We start from the raw sequence: 14,955 nt of genomic DNA, 5'->3' as shown, positions 1-14,955 counted from the left end.
AGAATTAGAACAGGCAATGAGGAAATAAAACACTCATTCTTTGCAAATGATACAGTGGTATACTTAGAGAACCCTAGAAGATCAACTGAAAAACTAGTGGAAATAACCACTTCAGCAAAGTTACAGGATATAAAATAAATCCACACAAATCATCAGCATTTTTGCATATTACCAACAAAGTACAGCAGGAAGAGTTAGAAAGAGAAATTCTATTTAAAATAACTGGAGACAATATAAAATACTTGGGAGTCTACCTGCAAAAAAACCTCAGGAATTGTATGAATGCAATTACAAGGCACTTTTCACATGAATAGTCATATCTAAATAATTGGATAAATTATTTTCTGCTCATGGGTAGGCCAAGCCAATATACTGAAAATGACAATTCTACCTAAATTAATTTACTTATTTAGTGCTATACAAACTATCAAACTACCAAAAATTAATTTTATAGAGTTAGAAAAATAACAAAATAAATAATAGCAATAGCAAAAGTAATAAAATAGGAAAGATTTAAAACATTTTATAGAGTTAGAAAAAAAACCATAGAAGAAAAGGTCAAGAATATCAAAGAAATCAAAGAAAAAAAATGTGAAGAAAAGTGACCTAGCAGTACCAGATCCCAAGCTGTAATATAAAGTGGTAAACTTCAAAAGAATCTGGTACTAGTTAAGAAATAGAGTGGTAGATCAGTGGAATAGGGTAGGTACACAGTAGAAAGTAGTAAATGACTAGCATAACTTAGTGTTTAATAAACCCAAAGACCCCAAGGAGTTTTTGAACAATAATACACTACTTGACAAAAATTACTGGGAAAACTGGAAAGCTATTTGGCAGAAACTAGGTATAAACCAACATGTCACACCCATATACCAAGATAAGGTCAAAATGTACATGATTTACATATAAAGGGTGATAACATAAGCAAATTAGAGGAGTATGGAATGTTTTACCTGTCAGATTTATGAAATTTTATGACAAACACAATTTATGACAAAGAAGAGATAGAGGGCATTACAGAATGTAAAACAGATCATTTTAGTTACATCAAATTTAAAAGATTTTGCACATAAATGCTGCCAAGATTAGAAGAAAAGCAGGAAGAGGAAGATGAAATTTTGGTGATTTATTGGAAAAGATGTATAGGTTCTTTTTTTTTTTTTTGATTATGGCTTTCAGGAAATCCAAAAAATTTTAAATTCTCTCTCCTCAATCTATTTTCCAAAGCAGTAGTTTTTCCAGTGAGATATTTCACATTGTCTTCTATTTTTTTTACTTTTTTGATTTTGTTTTATCATTTCTTGATTTCCCATAAAGTCATTAACTTCCATTTGCTCCATTCAAATTTTAAGGAATTATTTTCTTCAGTGAGCTTTTATACCTCCTTTTCCATTTAGCCAATTCTGCTTTTTAAAACATTCTTCTCATCGTTGGCTTATTGGACCTCTTTTACCATTTGACCTAGTCTGTTTTTTAAGGTGTCATTTTCATCAGTATTTTTTGTGTCTCCATTACCAAGTTATTGACTCTTTTTTCATGATTTTCTCTTCTCATTTCTCTTCCCAATTTTTCCTCTACTTCTCTTACTTGATGTTCAAAATTCTTTTTGAGCTCTTTCATGGCCTGAGACCAATTCATATTTTTCTTGAGGACTTTGAATGTAGGAGCTTTGATTTTGTTGTCTTCTGCATGTGTGTTTTGATCTTCCTTGTCATTATAGTAACTTTCTATAGACAGAGTTTTTTTTTCTATTGCTTGTCCATTTCCATAGCCTATTACTTGACTTTTAACTCTTTGGTAAGTTAGTGCTTTGCTTCCATTGTGTAGGGTGCCCTGTCCAAAGTTTCAGGGATTTTGTGCAGTTGTTTTTAGAGGTATTTCCAGGGACTTATAAGTTTTCAGTTCTTTCAAGGTAGCATGATGAGAGGTGCTTACTTTTCTCCTGCTATGTGCTCTGATCTGTGAGTGACCACAAGCACTATTTTCTGCCCTGGCACTGTGAGGAGGGTCCACCCTTCACTGTGACCACAAGCTCTGGTGTCCCAGTACTCCCCTTCATCCTGGAACTGCCACCCAGGACTACGACCGGGATCTGAGTATGGGCAAAGCAACAGAGTCCTGCCTCAGTGCTAGCAGAAATACCCTGTAATCTCCTTCTGACCACTTGTTCTACCTTCTTACTGTCTGTAGGCTGAAAGCTTCAGAAGCAGCTGCTGCCATTACTGATTCAGTGGCTTCCAAGGCCTGCTCCTGGTTTTTTGTGGCTGTGGCTGTGCTGGTGTGGCCTGTGCTAGATTTTGCTCTACTCTTGCCTAGGTGTAGCAGACCTTTCCTGACAGACTTAGTTGTTTTGAGCTAAAAATTTGTTTCACTCCATCTTTTTGTGCATTCTGCTGCTCTATAATTTATTTAGAGGCATTTTCAAAAGGTATTTGAAGGGGTTTGGGGGAGAATTCAGGCAAGCCCCTGCCTTTACTCTGCCATCTTGGCTCTGCCTTCACATTATGCCTTTCTTAATGTAACTTGAGCTTTTATTAGCTTTCTTCAATGCTATGTCACCCTGTTGACTTACATTGACCTTTAAGTCTACCAAAAACCCACTCCCTTTTGGGTAACTTGCACTTGAATGTACATTATGAAGTTAAAATTTCAATTTCAATATGTGCGTCTCACTAAATTTCTTCATATGGCCCAGTACCCTAGCCTGTCAGTATCTTTTGGAAGGATGATTTCCTCTCCCTTGGTATCATCCTACATGTCTTTTTCCTTTCATTGTTAAATTCCTAGAAATAATAGTGTGCATTCACTACCTCTACTTCCTCACCTCTTTATGGTCTGACTCCTACTACTCTATGGAAATTGCTCTTGCAAATGTTCCAAATGACTTCTTAATTTTTAAGTTCCTCTTAGTACTCATCCTCCTTGACTTTTGTGGATCTGTCAATATTGCTAAGTACCTCATTCCTCCTGGACACTCTACATTCCACTGGCTTCCACTTCCACTGCTCTCACCTCCTGTTCCTACCTACCTATTTCTTCTTAGTCTTCTTCACTGGTTCATTGTCTTCTTTATAATTCATAAATATCTAGGCCACAGTCCTTTTTCTTTATACTCTCTTCTTGATCATCTCATGTTCTTTTATAGCTACATCTCCAAATAGATGACTTCCAAATTCACATTTGTAGTCCAAATTATACCACAGAACTACAATTCTACATTTTCAACTTCCCTTTGGACATTTTCCCTTGTCCCTTTCTTCTTCAATAGTGTTATCAATGACTTGGATGAAGGTGCAGATAACATACTTACCAAGTCACAGATGACACAAAACTTGGACAAATAATTAACATGTTATGCAAAAAGAATTGCGATCCAAAATAATTTTGGCAAATTAAAATGAATCTAATCTAATCTAAAATTTAATAGAGACAAATGTAGTACACAGGTTTAAAGAGTCAGTTCTACAAATACAGGATGGGAGAGCCATGAAATTGGTGACTGATATCTGGCAGATTTTGTGGATTACTAACTCAATGTGAATCAATGGTGTGATATGGAAGCCTAAAAAAGTTAACCTGATCTTTGGCATCACTCTAGCCTGAGCAGAAAACACTCTGGTCATGCATCTGTCATTCTTTTCCTTGTCTATAGAGGCAGCTTTTCCAGCTTGCTAATGCTCTCTTGTCATTGTCATTTTCACTACACAATGATATATCAGAAGGAAACTTTAGGAGAGATTAATAAATGTCATACTTGTATATATGTACATTATATGTAAAATATCTAATAGTGTTTTAATTGAATTTGTCTACATAAATAAATTAAAGTTGCATTATCAATCACAATATGAATTAAAACTTTCCAGTTTCATAGCAAATACTTTTCATTATGGTTGATATTTGCTTTTATTTTTTATTTTTTCCTCTAGATTTACTTGCAATGTCTTCAGGTTACAGATCTAAAAACTGGGGCATCCTAATTGGCTTCCCTGCAGCAGTTATTTTTACAGCGGCAATCATTTTAGCAATAATATATTTTTGCCAGAGAAAAATATGTATACGTCAGGATGCAGCAAGTGATGAGTAACTTTACTTTTTTGTTGAAAATTTATGAAAAATTACTAACACATTTAATATACAAATTCCTTGTACTAGTCACTGTTACTAATACAGAACTAAAGTTTGCTTTTGTTTAAACAATTTTTAATAACATCTCAGTTGAGACTGGTTTCTTTCATTTTGGGTGGAGCATAGGTTAGCAAGCAATCATGAAACATTTCACTATTTTTATCCTGATTCCCTTCTCACTTTTGTCGCTAGTAAACTTGTGTGGCACAAAAATTCTTTCCCATTCAGAGCTGCTGTGGTTGCCCAAGTTCTCAAAAGAAGTGCCATGAGATGTAAGCTCTGACAGGTTCTTCTATGCTAGAAAGGTTTTGAGTATAACCTTGACAGATTATGTTTCCTTTTAGATAATAAACTTTTATCTAGCTAAAGAAAGGCTCATCCCCAGTAGGTTGGCCAGTAAATAGGGAAAGACTGAAGATTAGTGAGAGTGAGCATGATACAGGGGGCAAATTTATTGGAAAAGACAGGATGGGATGAGATCTTGGTGCATGTGGAATGGTTTGTTTGGGAAATGAGAAAAGCTACCTCCTAATGCAAGACAGATATTGAAGAAATAGTAGGGGATTACATCTGAGTGACACAAGATAAGGAAGAATGGAGATGGGGGAGTCTTGGCAAATGGCCTGAATTTTGTCATCAAATATAAGAGAAATTCTCAGTCAAGAGGGTGAGAGAGTAAATGCTATGTGAAGCCTGAGGAAGAATTTTTAAAAAAAGTTTAGGATAGCTGTTATTTGGAGTGGAATAGTGAGTTAATTAAGGAGGTATAAAAGGATTACCTTTTTGCAATGAGGGCCTAGTTGAGATTATGTAACATAAATCTGTAATGGACCTAGTTAGCAATTTTCATGATTTTTTTCTCTAACTCCATTCAGTAGAATATGATAAGGAACAAAGTTGGTGGATGACGGGAACAATCCAAATTTGGGCTTAGCAAGGCATAACAAGTGATAGGGAAAGAAAGAAAGGGACTTCAGTGCAGATCATACTTTAGCATTGAATTGACTCGCCAGGGGGATGATATGGGGAAGGGAGTTATAGTTAATGAAGGATTAATGACCTAGAAAGGAACTGAGGAGTGGAGAGATTGGAGATCATAGTGAAGAATAAAAACAGGGTTAGTGATCATAAGGCAGAAGGAAAGATGGAACGGTAGAAGATTAGGATCTTACAAAGGAACTTCAGGGTACATTAACATGAAAGTATAAACCCTTGTAGGTGCAAAATCAAGAGTTTTATTATTTCCATGTGCAACTGAACTGGTATGGAAGAATAGGTCATGGGAAATGAGCAGATTGAGGGAATGGGAAGTTGATGTGTTTGAGAGAGAATCAATATGTATGCTGAAGTTCCCTAGTACATGAACAAGAGTTAATGCAGAAAGACTGCGATCCAGGTACTAAACTCACTAAACTCACTGAGGGAAGGAGAATGTTGGGGATGGAGGAGAGTCAATCACTAACAGTTATCAGAATTTTGATGGAGTGATAAATTTATACTGAATGAACCTTAGAGGAAGAGGAATTACTGAGTGATGGTGATAAAAGGATAATCTGGAAGTGGTAATTGAAACCAAGGAGTATTACTGTTCTCTTAGCATGACCAGAAAGTTGAAGGGTATGTATGAGTGAAAGTACAACCAGTATTGGGAAGGGTAGTCAGGGATTCTATCTCATTAGGAGGGAGCCAGGTCTTAATGAGAACCAAAAGATGAACTAGAGTTGACTGAGTACAAGAGTAACTTGGTTAGATCTGTGCTTAAGGAAAATCACTTTGGCAGTGGTGTGGAGAATAGACTAAAGTTAGAACTGACTTGAGTCAAGGGAACTGATTAGCAGGGCCTTTAACAGAAATAGGGAAAAGGAAAAGAGGTAGGAATAGCCCTTACCTTCCAGGGTTGTTGTGAGAATCAAATGAGATAATAATTATAAAGCCTTTACCACCGTGCCTGGTACATAGCAGGCACTTAATAAATGCTTATTCCCCTTCTTCCCTTCCTTTTGTATAAGATTTACATAATCAAATGTAATATAAATAGCAGTGCCAAGGAATAAGGAGACCTGTCTGTGTACGTTAGCAACTGTGATAGAAGTTTTCACTTCAGAAAGGAGGAACACATATAAAATCTTTTTCTAGGAAAAACATTTCTTATGGTAAGGGTACAAATGTCCCAAAGGAAAAAGATCAGTTGGCATGGGGCGAGATCAAACATCATTACTCCTAACATCACTGAGAGGTACAATAGGTCCATATATCACACAGTATGTCATTCAGACTCTGAGACATGATTTAGAGCAAGTCACCCTTCCTGCACCTTAAATTTTTGTTGAAATGAAGTTTCTGAATTTAAATCTTAATGAAACTATGCTGAAGGCAGAATAATAAGAAAAACCTTCACATAATGATATATTTAATTAGAAAGTGTGATGTAACTGGAAGAGTGGTATTTTCTTTTCTTTTCCTTTATTTTAAATGCTTAAATTTTTTTTCTTTTACATATGAAGATCATTGGCAGAGGACGATTCAAAAGAAGCCAAGGATAATACCGAAATTTAAGATGCGAAGGTGAGTTTTGTATATTTTGCACTATAACAAAAAACACAGAGAAGAGTTATAGGTTCTTTATTTACAGTATATTTACTAAGGCAGAGCCAAGATGGTGGAGTAAAAGCAGGGACTTGCTCAAGTTCTCCCCCAAACTTCTTCCAATACCTATAAAAAATAACTCAAAACAAAATCTAGAGCTGCAGAACGCACAAAATGATGGAGTCAAGCAAATCTCCAGCCTAAGAGAGCCTGGAAGGTTGATAGGAAGCATCTATCACAGTGGGTCAGGAGCACATTGCAGTCCAGTGTGGGCTGCACCAGCACAGAGGGGTCCAGAGCAAGCTTCAGAGGATTGAATTATTGGCAGCTGAGGCAGTTTCCAAACTTCTCAACCCCCAAAAGGCAAGGACAAATTGGAAGGTCAGTAGAAAAAGCCTGTCAGACTTGTGTGAGAGAGACGTCTGATCTGGCCCCAGGCCTGGGGCAGCAGAGGAGATAGCAGAGTCCAAGGTGGTTGCAGTAGCAACAACAGCTATTTCTGGAGTTTAGGACCACATATTGTAGGGGGATGGAACAGCTGATAAGAGAGCAACTGCAGGGATCTCTTTACAAGTGCTGTGTTGTGATTCTTTTGCTTTGCCCTGCTTGGATCTGGGTCCCAGTCTTGAATGGCAGTCCTGGAGTGAGGAGTGCTGGCATAGTAGAGCTTGTGGCAGCAGTGGAGAGGGAATCTTCCTCACAGTTCCAAGGTAGAAAAGAGTACTTGAGGTCACTCACAGACCAGAGTACAGACCAGGAGAGGAGTAAACACCTCTCCTTTGATCATACATCCTTGGAAGAGCTGAAAATTTGCAGGTCCCAAGAAGTATTTCTGAAAACAGCTGCACAAAATCCTTGAAGCTTGGGACAATACACAGCCCCCACCTTTTCTCCCCTGGAAGCAGAGAACGATCTAGACAAGGAGCTCAAAAGTCAAGTAATTGGCTGGGGAAATGAGCAGAGGGAAAAAACTCAGACTATGGAATCTTACTTTGGTGACAAAGAAGATCAAAACATACAAGTGCAAGAAGACAACAAAGTTAAAGCTCCTACATCCAAAGCCTCCAAGAAAAATATGAATTGGTCTCAGGCCATGGAAGAGCTCAAAAAAGATTTTGAAAATCAAGTAAGAGAAGTAGAAGAAAAATTGGGAACAGAAATGAGAGTGATGCAAGAAATTCATGAAAAACAAGTCTACTGCTCCTAAAGGAGACCCAAAAAATGTTGAAGAAAATAACACCTTAAAAAATGGACTAACCCAAATAGCAAAAGAGGTTCAAAAATGCAATGAGCAGGAGAATGTCTTAAAAAGCAGAATTGGACAAAGGGGAAAGGAGGTCTGAAAGCTCATTGAAGAAAATAATTCCTTAAAAATTTGAATGGAGTAGATGAAAGCTAATGACTATGAAAAATCAAGAAATTATAAAACAAAACCAAAAGAATGAAAAAAAAATAGAAGACAATGTGAAATATCTCACTGGAAAAACAAGTGACCTGGAAAAATAGAGCCAGGAGAGATAATTTAAAAATTATTGGACTACCTGAAAGCCATGATCAACAAAAGAACTTAGTCATCATCTTTCAAGAAATTATCAAGGAAAACTCCCCTGATATTCTAGAACCAGAGGGTAAAATAGATAGTGAAAGAATCCCCTGATCACCTCCTGAAAGAGATCTCAAAAAGAAAACTAGGAATATTGTAGTCAAATTCCAGGGTTCCTAGGCCAAGGAGAAAATACTGCAAGCAGTCAGAAAGAAACAATTCAAGTATTGTGAAAACACAATCAGGACAACATAAGATCTAGCAACTACTAAATTAAAGGATCAAAGGGCTTGGAATATAATATTCCAGAGGCAAAGGAACTAGGATTAAAACCCCAAACCATCTATCCAGCAAAACTGAGTATAATACTTCAGGGGAAAAAATAGCGATTCAGTGAAATAGAGCACTTTCAACTGTTCTTGATGAAAAGACCAGAGCTGAATAGAAAATCTGACTTTCAAACACAAGAGTTAAGAGAACCATGAAAAGGTAAACAGGTAAGAAAAATCATAAGACACTTACTAAAGTTGAACTGTTTACATTCCTACATGGAAAGATAATATTTGTAACCTTTGAGAGTTTTCTCAGTATTAGGGTAGTTGGAGAGAATATACAGTTTCTCTCTCTCTCTCTCTCTCTCTCTCTCTCTCTCTCTCTCTCTCTCTTTCCACACACACACACACACACACACACACACACACACACACATATACACACACACGCACACACAATTGCTCTCTCCATATATATATAAAAAAAGGACACAGGGTGAGTTGAATATGAAGGGATGATATCTAAAAAATAAAGTTAGTGGATGAGAGGAATATATTGGGAGAAGGAGAAAGACAGAAAAAGTATGGGGTAAATTATCTCATGTAAAAGAGGCAAGAAAAAACTTTTACAATGGAGAGGAAGGGAGGAGAGGTGAGAGGGAATAAGTGAACCTTACTCTCATCAAATTTGTCTTATGGAGGGAATAACATACACACTCAATTGGGCAAGAAAATCTATCTTACCCTACAGGAAAGTAGGGAAGGGAATAAGGGGGAGGGCGATGATGGAAGGTAAGGCAAATGGGACGAAGGGTAATCAAAAATAAACACTTTTGAGGAGGGATAGGATCAAAAGGAAGAATAGAATAAATGGGGGGCAGGACAGGATGGAGAGGAATATGTTAGTCTTTCACAACATGACTGTTATGGAAGTGTTTTGCATGAGTACACATAACTCATGTTGAATTGCTTGCCTTCTCAATGGGGGTGGGTGGGGATGGAGGAAGGGAGAGAATTTGGAATTCAAAGTTTTAAAAATAAATGTTAAAAAATGTTGTAACATACAACTAGGAAATAACACATACAGGCAATGGGGCATAGAAAACCATCTTGCTCTACAAGAAAATGGAGGGGATGAGGATGAGAGAAGGGAGAGGTGTGATAGAAGGGAAGGCAGATTGGGGGAAGGGGTAATCAGGATGCATGTTGTCTTGGGGTGGGGGTGGGGAAAGATGGGGAGAAAACTTGGAACTCAAAATCTTGTGGAAGTTGAAAATTAAAAAAAAAAATAATTAAAAATACATTTACCTCTGCAAGCCAATTCTTGCACTACTCTCTTAGGTGTGATTTATTATTGCTTATGACTTCAAGGAATAAAATGTTAAAATTCTATGCAGAACTTCTGGTTCATGTGACCAACAAGGTGGTAGATTAGACATTTTCTTCAAACCACTCCAGCCTTTCGATCCCATCCTTTCCCTCCCCCATCAAAAAAAAAAATGCATGCCAGATGTAGAATAATTATAGTCAAATTCACAGAATATGGAAATCGAGACAAGAAAAAAACCTTTTTCATGAAGTAACACCAGAGAATGTTAATCCTTAGAGTACTCCCTCAGCTCCCCTCCCCCATCAGCCTACATGTAATCACAACAGTGGGTTGTGTGGGGTGCTCAGGGAAGACTAACACCTCTGGTGTGAGCATTTGCCAAGCCCTTTTTAGGGCTGCTCATCCACCTTTGGTCTCTCCCTGGGCACTCAACTCTCACTTCTGACTACAAGAAGCTTTAGCATGAAGAGCCAATTTACAGGCTTGCCTCGTTCTGGACACTCAATTAGGGATGACCCATCCTCAAACACTGCAGAAATAACCCTACCCTCTCTCTTCTACAAGAAGAAGCAAATGTTGATACTTGCCAGCTAAATTAAGGGGAAAAAAGGCAGGAGAGACATTAAGTGGGCTAAAAATGTGCTGCTTCCTGACTAGGGCCTGACCCTGGATTAGAGAGCTCCCAGGTAAAAGTGATTTAGTACAAACATCCCTGGCTCTCTTCACAGTACCAAAAGTATCACAACTTGATTCTTCCAAGCCATAAGAAGAAAACAAGGTGAAAGGAAAGAGCAATATGGGGTTAAAGCCAGCTGATCGAGCTGGGCCTGGAGTCAGGAAGACCCCAGTTCAAATCCCACCTTATGTACTTACTAGTTGTGTCACCCTGGTCAAGTTACCTAACCTCTGTTTGCCTCAGTTTCTTCAACAGTAAAATAAGAACACTAATGGCACCTACCTCCCAGAATTACTGTGAGTGTCAAAGGAGATAACATTTGTAAAATATCTAAGAGCATAGCTTTGCACCACGCCTGGTACCTTGTATGCACTTTAGAAATGCTTTTTCACTTCCTTCCCTAAAGGAAAGGAGATTGAAACCCAATTAGGGTCAGTTGTGTTTCCATACAGAACATTTGTACCTGTGATCCAAGCTCATAAAGCCTATGTCCCCACAGCTGAGGGTACTGAGGCAGTCTTGTTATCTAACCTCAGTTATCCACCAATCAGTAAAGGGGAAAGGCCAGAGAGGAAGCTATGGGGTAATGTAAAAAATTGTTGAAACCCCAAAAATATCAAGAGAAAAGATAAGAACTGAGACCTTTGACTTTACTGGTATAGGGATCTCTTGGATGAAAGAAACACCCTCTACCAGTGCAGGTTCAGACTTGCAAATAGAGGAAAACTGGGAGAGATGGGAGCCCAGGGGAGGGGGTTGGAAGAGAGAGGGAGAAGGAAAAAGAGAGAGGGAATGAGAGAAAGAGAGGAGGAGAGAGAGAGGGAGGGAAAGAGAGGTGGAGAGAGGGGCAAGAAGGGAGGAGAATGAGAAGGGGATTCTGGGTATAAAATACTATATATAGTGTTGGACTTGACTGACTTGTTGGTTAATTTTTGCCAGCTTTTTTTTTAACTTATATTTCTTTTGTTACAAGGAAGGAGGGAGTGGTAGGGAGAAGGATATATTGGGAAATACAGGTGCAGTAGAAGTAAAAACCAAGAGATATCAATACCTTTTTAAGTCAATACAACTAAAAAGAAAGCGTTTTTTAAAATTCCAGTTATTACTTTGATATGTGATATAAAATTCTTCTTGAAAAAAAATGATCATGTACTAGATGATAAGACTAGGATATCAAACTTTTTATTTTATTATGTGAACATAAACTATGAAGCCAATTCCTGCTCATCTGCTAGGTGTTTCAATATAGAAATAGAAAATATTAATTTTTGATGCCAGTACACTTACATAGGTACAACTTGAAAAGTTTTAAAATTTAAATACATTTTCCTTTCACATAAACTAAAACACTGAAATGATAAACTTGTTAAAAAAATTCTAATTTCAAAAAGACAGAAGTAAAAAAATTCTAATTTCAAAAAGGCAGAATTCAGGGGATACTTGTGTCTGAATTGTGGATCACCATTGTTGGACCCTGACAAATCACTTAATGTTTCTGAGATTCCATTTCCTCATAGAGTTGCTGTTGGAAATGTGCTTGGTAAATCCTAACATGTATATACATGTGAGTTATCAATATCAGTGATTTATTTCTTAATGATAAAGATTTTCATTTGGATATTATCATTTGGATAATATTAAGTGGCTTGTATCACTTCCTTCATCAATGTGAACTCTTAGCATTTCAGGTTACAGCTAATTGTGTGTCCTTGATTGCTTGGAAAAAATCTTAATTAAGGTTTTTTTTGTTGTTGTTGTTCTGATGTTTGTCAGTTATTTTCAATGATTTTAATGTCACCCTTATTTCCTTGTTGTCTCTTCTACAGATTTAAAAGCAGAAGTTGTGGGAACAGCTGACTGCCTGGACTGGGCAAGGTTGGGCCTTAGTTGGTTGGAAGTGATAGAAACACTCAGGAATTTCTTTGTATCTTGTCTAATATGATAGTTTCTCTCTCAAGAATTAGTTTATATGAAATAAAATGTGTGTGTATCTATATTTTATCTGGCTATGGCAGACTGGAGAGCATTTAGTTAGTTAGGGAAGATCATTATGAAGGAATAGCTTTTGTTTAACAAAATTGTCATTTTTGGCTCATATTTCTATGGTTCTTGCTGCTCTTGTAAAGACTTTTTATTGAAATAAGTGCTGGGTTTGGAGTCAAGGGATGTGGATTCAGAACCTAGACCTGCCATCTTCAGCCTGTGTGACTTTGGGCAAGTCACTTTATCTCTGTCTGAATTTCCTAGTCTGTAAAATGAAAGGGTTAGACTAGATAATCCCTAAGATCCTTTCCAGCTGTACATAAGATCATGAGATCAAAGCTTCTTCATTTACAGGTGAAGAAACCAAGGCAAAGAGAGATAAGTATCTTGCCCAAGATCATATAGGTAGGAGGTTGGAGGATTTGAACTCAGGTGCTCTTGAAACTAGGTGGCAAACATAGATAGAACATTGGAATCATCAAGACTCAGCTTCATGAATTCAAATCCAGGCTTAGACACTTACTAGCTGTGTGACTCTGAGCAGGCTATTTAACCCTGTTCCAGGCAGTTTCCTGATCTATAAAATAAGCTGGAGATGAAGATGGCAAGCTTCTCCAGTATCTTTGTCAAGAAAACCCCAAAATGGGGTCATGAAGAATAGGACACAACTGAATGATAACAACAACAAAGTTCTTGACTTCGTCTAATTATTTATCCACTTTGTGTGATATGGAAATGCATTATCCTGTGCACCCCTGAATTATACATTCTGGAATGTCTGAGATTGCCGAAATGCAAGAATTGGCTCAGTCTTTTCCTGTCCATTAGTTCCCAGGAGCTACCTGTACCATGGCAGAATATTTGAGTTAGAGGGGAATTGTAACCCTTACCCAAGTTATGAATTCTATCTTTCTACCCTTTCTCAAACAAATGGTCATCCTGCCTCCCCTTAAGTACCTTCACTACCCAGTGATGCAGTCCAGCTTATTTTTAGAGAACTCTAAATATTAATTTATATACAAACAAAATCAGTGAAGCTGAAATGGAAAAGGAAGGAAGTAACTGAGGAATAAATATTTGCAGAAAGCTTCATTGATAAAGGTCTAATTTCTAAAATACATAGTGAACTGATTCACATGTGTAAGTATGCAAGCCATTCCCCAAATGAAAAATAATCCAAGGATATGAGTAGGTACTTCTCAAAGGAAGAAACCCAGATTATCTAGAGAAAGGACCCAAATGACTAATAATTAGAGAAATGCAAATTAAAGCAACTCTCTGATTCCACCTTGCACCCATCAGATTCCTAAATATGACAAAAAAGGAAAATGATAAATGCTAGAGGGATTGTGGAAAAACAGTCACATTAATGCAATGCTGGTACAGATATGAATTGGTCCTGCCATTCCAGAAACAGTCTGGAACTATACCCCCCAAAGTGATCCAGAAATATAACAAAAATGACAAAAAGGAAATGGGACCTATATGTACAAAAATATTTAGGGCACTTCTCTGTGGTGGTACAGAACTACAAACTAAGGGATGTCTGTCAGTTGGGGAAAGGCTGAACACATAATGGAATACTGTAACTGTGAACAAGGCGGGATATTTGTTATTATTTCTTGGAGTTCAGTTTCCCAGGATCCACGGCCATAACAATCTCAATTTTCTCAGTGCTTACCTAAAGGTAAGAGAATATCCTTATCAATCATGGATGTCTTACCCCTTTGAACTCTGGCCCAGTTCACAGCTGTAACAAACACATCAGGTACTGAGTCATGTAGGCTATTGCATCTTCTGGCCCTGAGCCTATTAGTAGAAAGTGAACGTATATTTTGGGAGATTGATATTGCCTTGGGGTTCACTCATCAGAAGGACGCTTTGCCTGAGACCTTTTTGATTTCCCAAACCGGGACTCTAAGTAACTATCATCAAGGAACTACCCAACTGTACAAAACCCAGATGTTGTTGCTCTCTCTGTTTGGTTATTTTTTTCCATTTTCAGGGTGCTGACCTTTCCCCTGAACAAGTGGATGCTGTTAGTAAAGAGATGAGACCTCTGATAGATAGAGGAGACTTCTAATAGAGAGAGTAGACCTTTTATAGGGGGAACCTTTAGGTTTGAATGCACAAACTGGAATGCTGTGTTTGACTCAACAGGCCCCATTGAGACTTAACGGGATTTAGAGAAGTGCACAAGCTGTGCCTGTCTTAATTGACCCCATTCAGACTTAGGGGTAGTTGCCCCCTCTTCATGCTGGCCCCTGGGAGAAGGGTGATAAGGGAATGCAGTAGGAGCTGGTGTGCAGCAACCCTTGTGAGAAGACTAGGCACTAGATAAACCTGGGAAAACTTATGTGAACTGATGATGCAGAATAAAGTACAGAACTGAGAGAAAAAGTCATACAATAACAACAATGTTGTAAAGACAAACGAC

At 37.7% G+C, this 14,955-nt stretch overlaps 1 protein-coding gene across 1 annotated transcript in view; it reads left to right on the top strand.

The window, feature by feature from the left end:
• LOC140520805 (disintegrin and metalloproteinase domain-containing protein 2-like) overlaps positions 1 to 12,544 on the top strand; it is a 151,294-nt gene extending 138,750 nt beyond the window's left edge. The window contains exons 19-21 of the mRNA XM_072635114.1: positions 3,930 to 4,083; positions 6,633 to 6,693; positions 12,362 to 12,544. Of these exons, the coding sequence (XP_072491215.1) occupies positions 3,930 to 4,083; positions 6,633 to 6,684 (206 nt within the window). The 3' untranslated portion in view covers positions 6,685 to 6,693; positions 12,362 to 12,544. The remainder of the gene's footprint in view (positions 1 to 3,929; positions 4,084 to 6,632; positions 6,694 to 12,361) is intronic.
• Positions 12,545 to 14,955: the final 2,411 nt, after the last annotated feature.

Source organism: Notamacropus eugenii, chromosome 1 (assembly GCF_028372415.1).
Source record: "Notamacropus eugenii isolate mMacEug1 chromosome 1, mMacEug1.pri_v2, whole genome shotgun sequence".
Lineage (NCBI taxonomy): Eukaryota > Metazoa > Chordata > Mammalia > Diprotodontia > Macropodidae > Notamacropus > Notamacropus eugenii.
The sequence above is the reverse complement of the archived record's forward strand: the minus strand, read 5'-3'. Positions and strand labels throughout refer to the sequence as shown.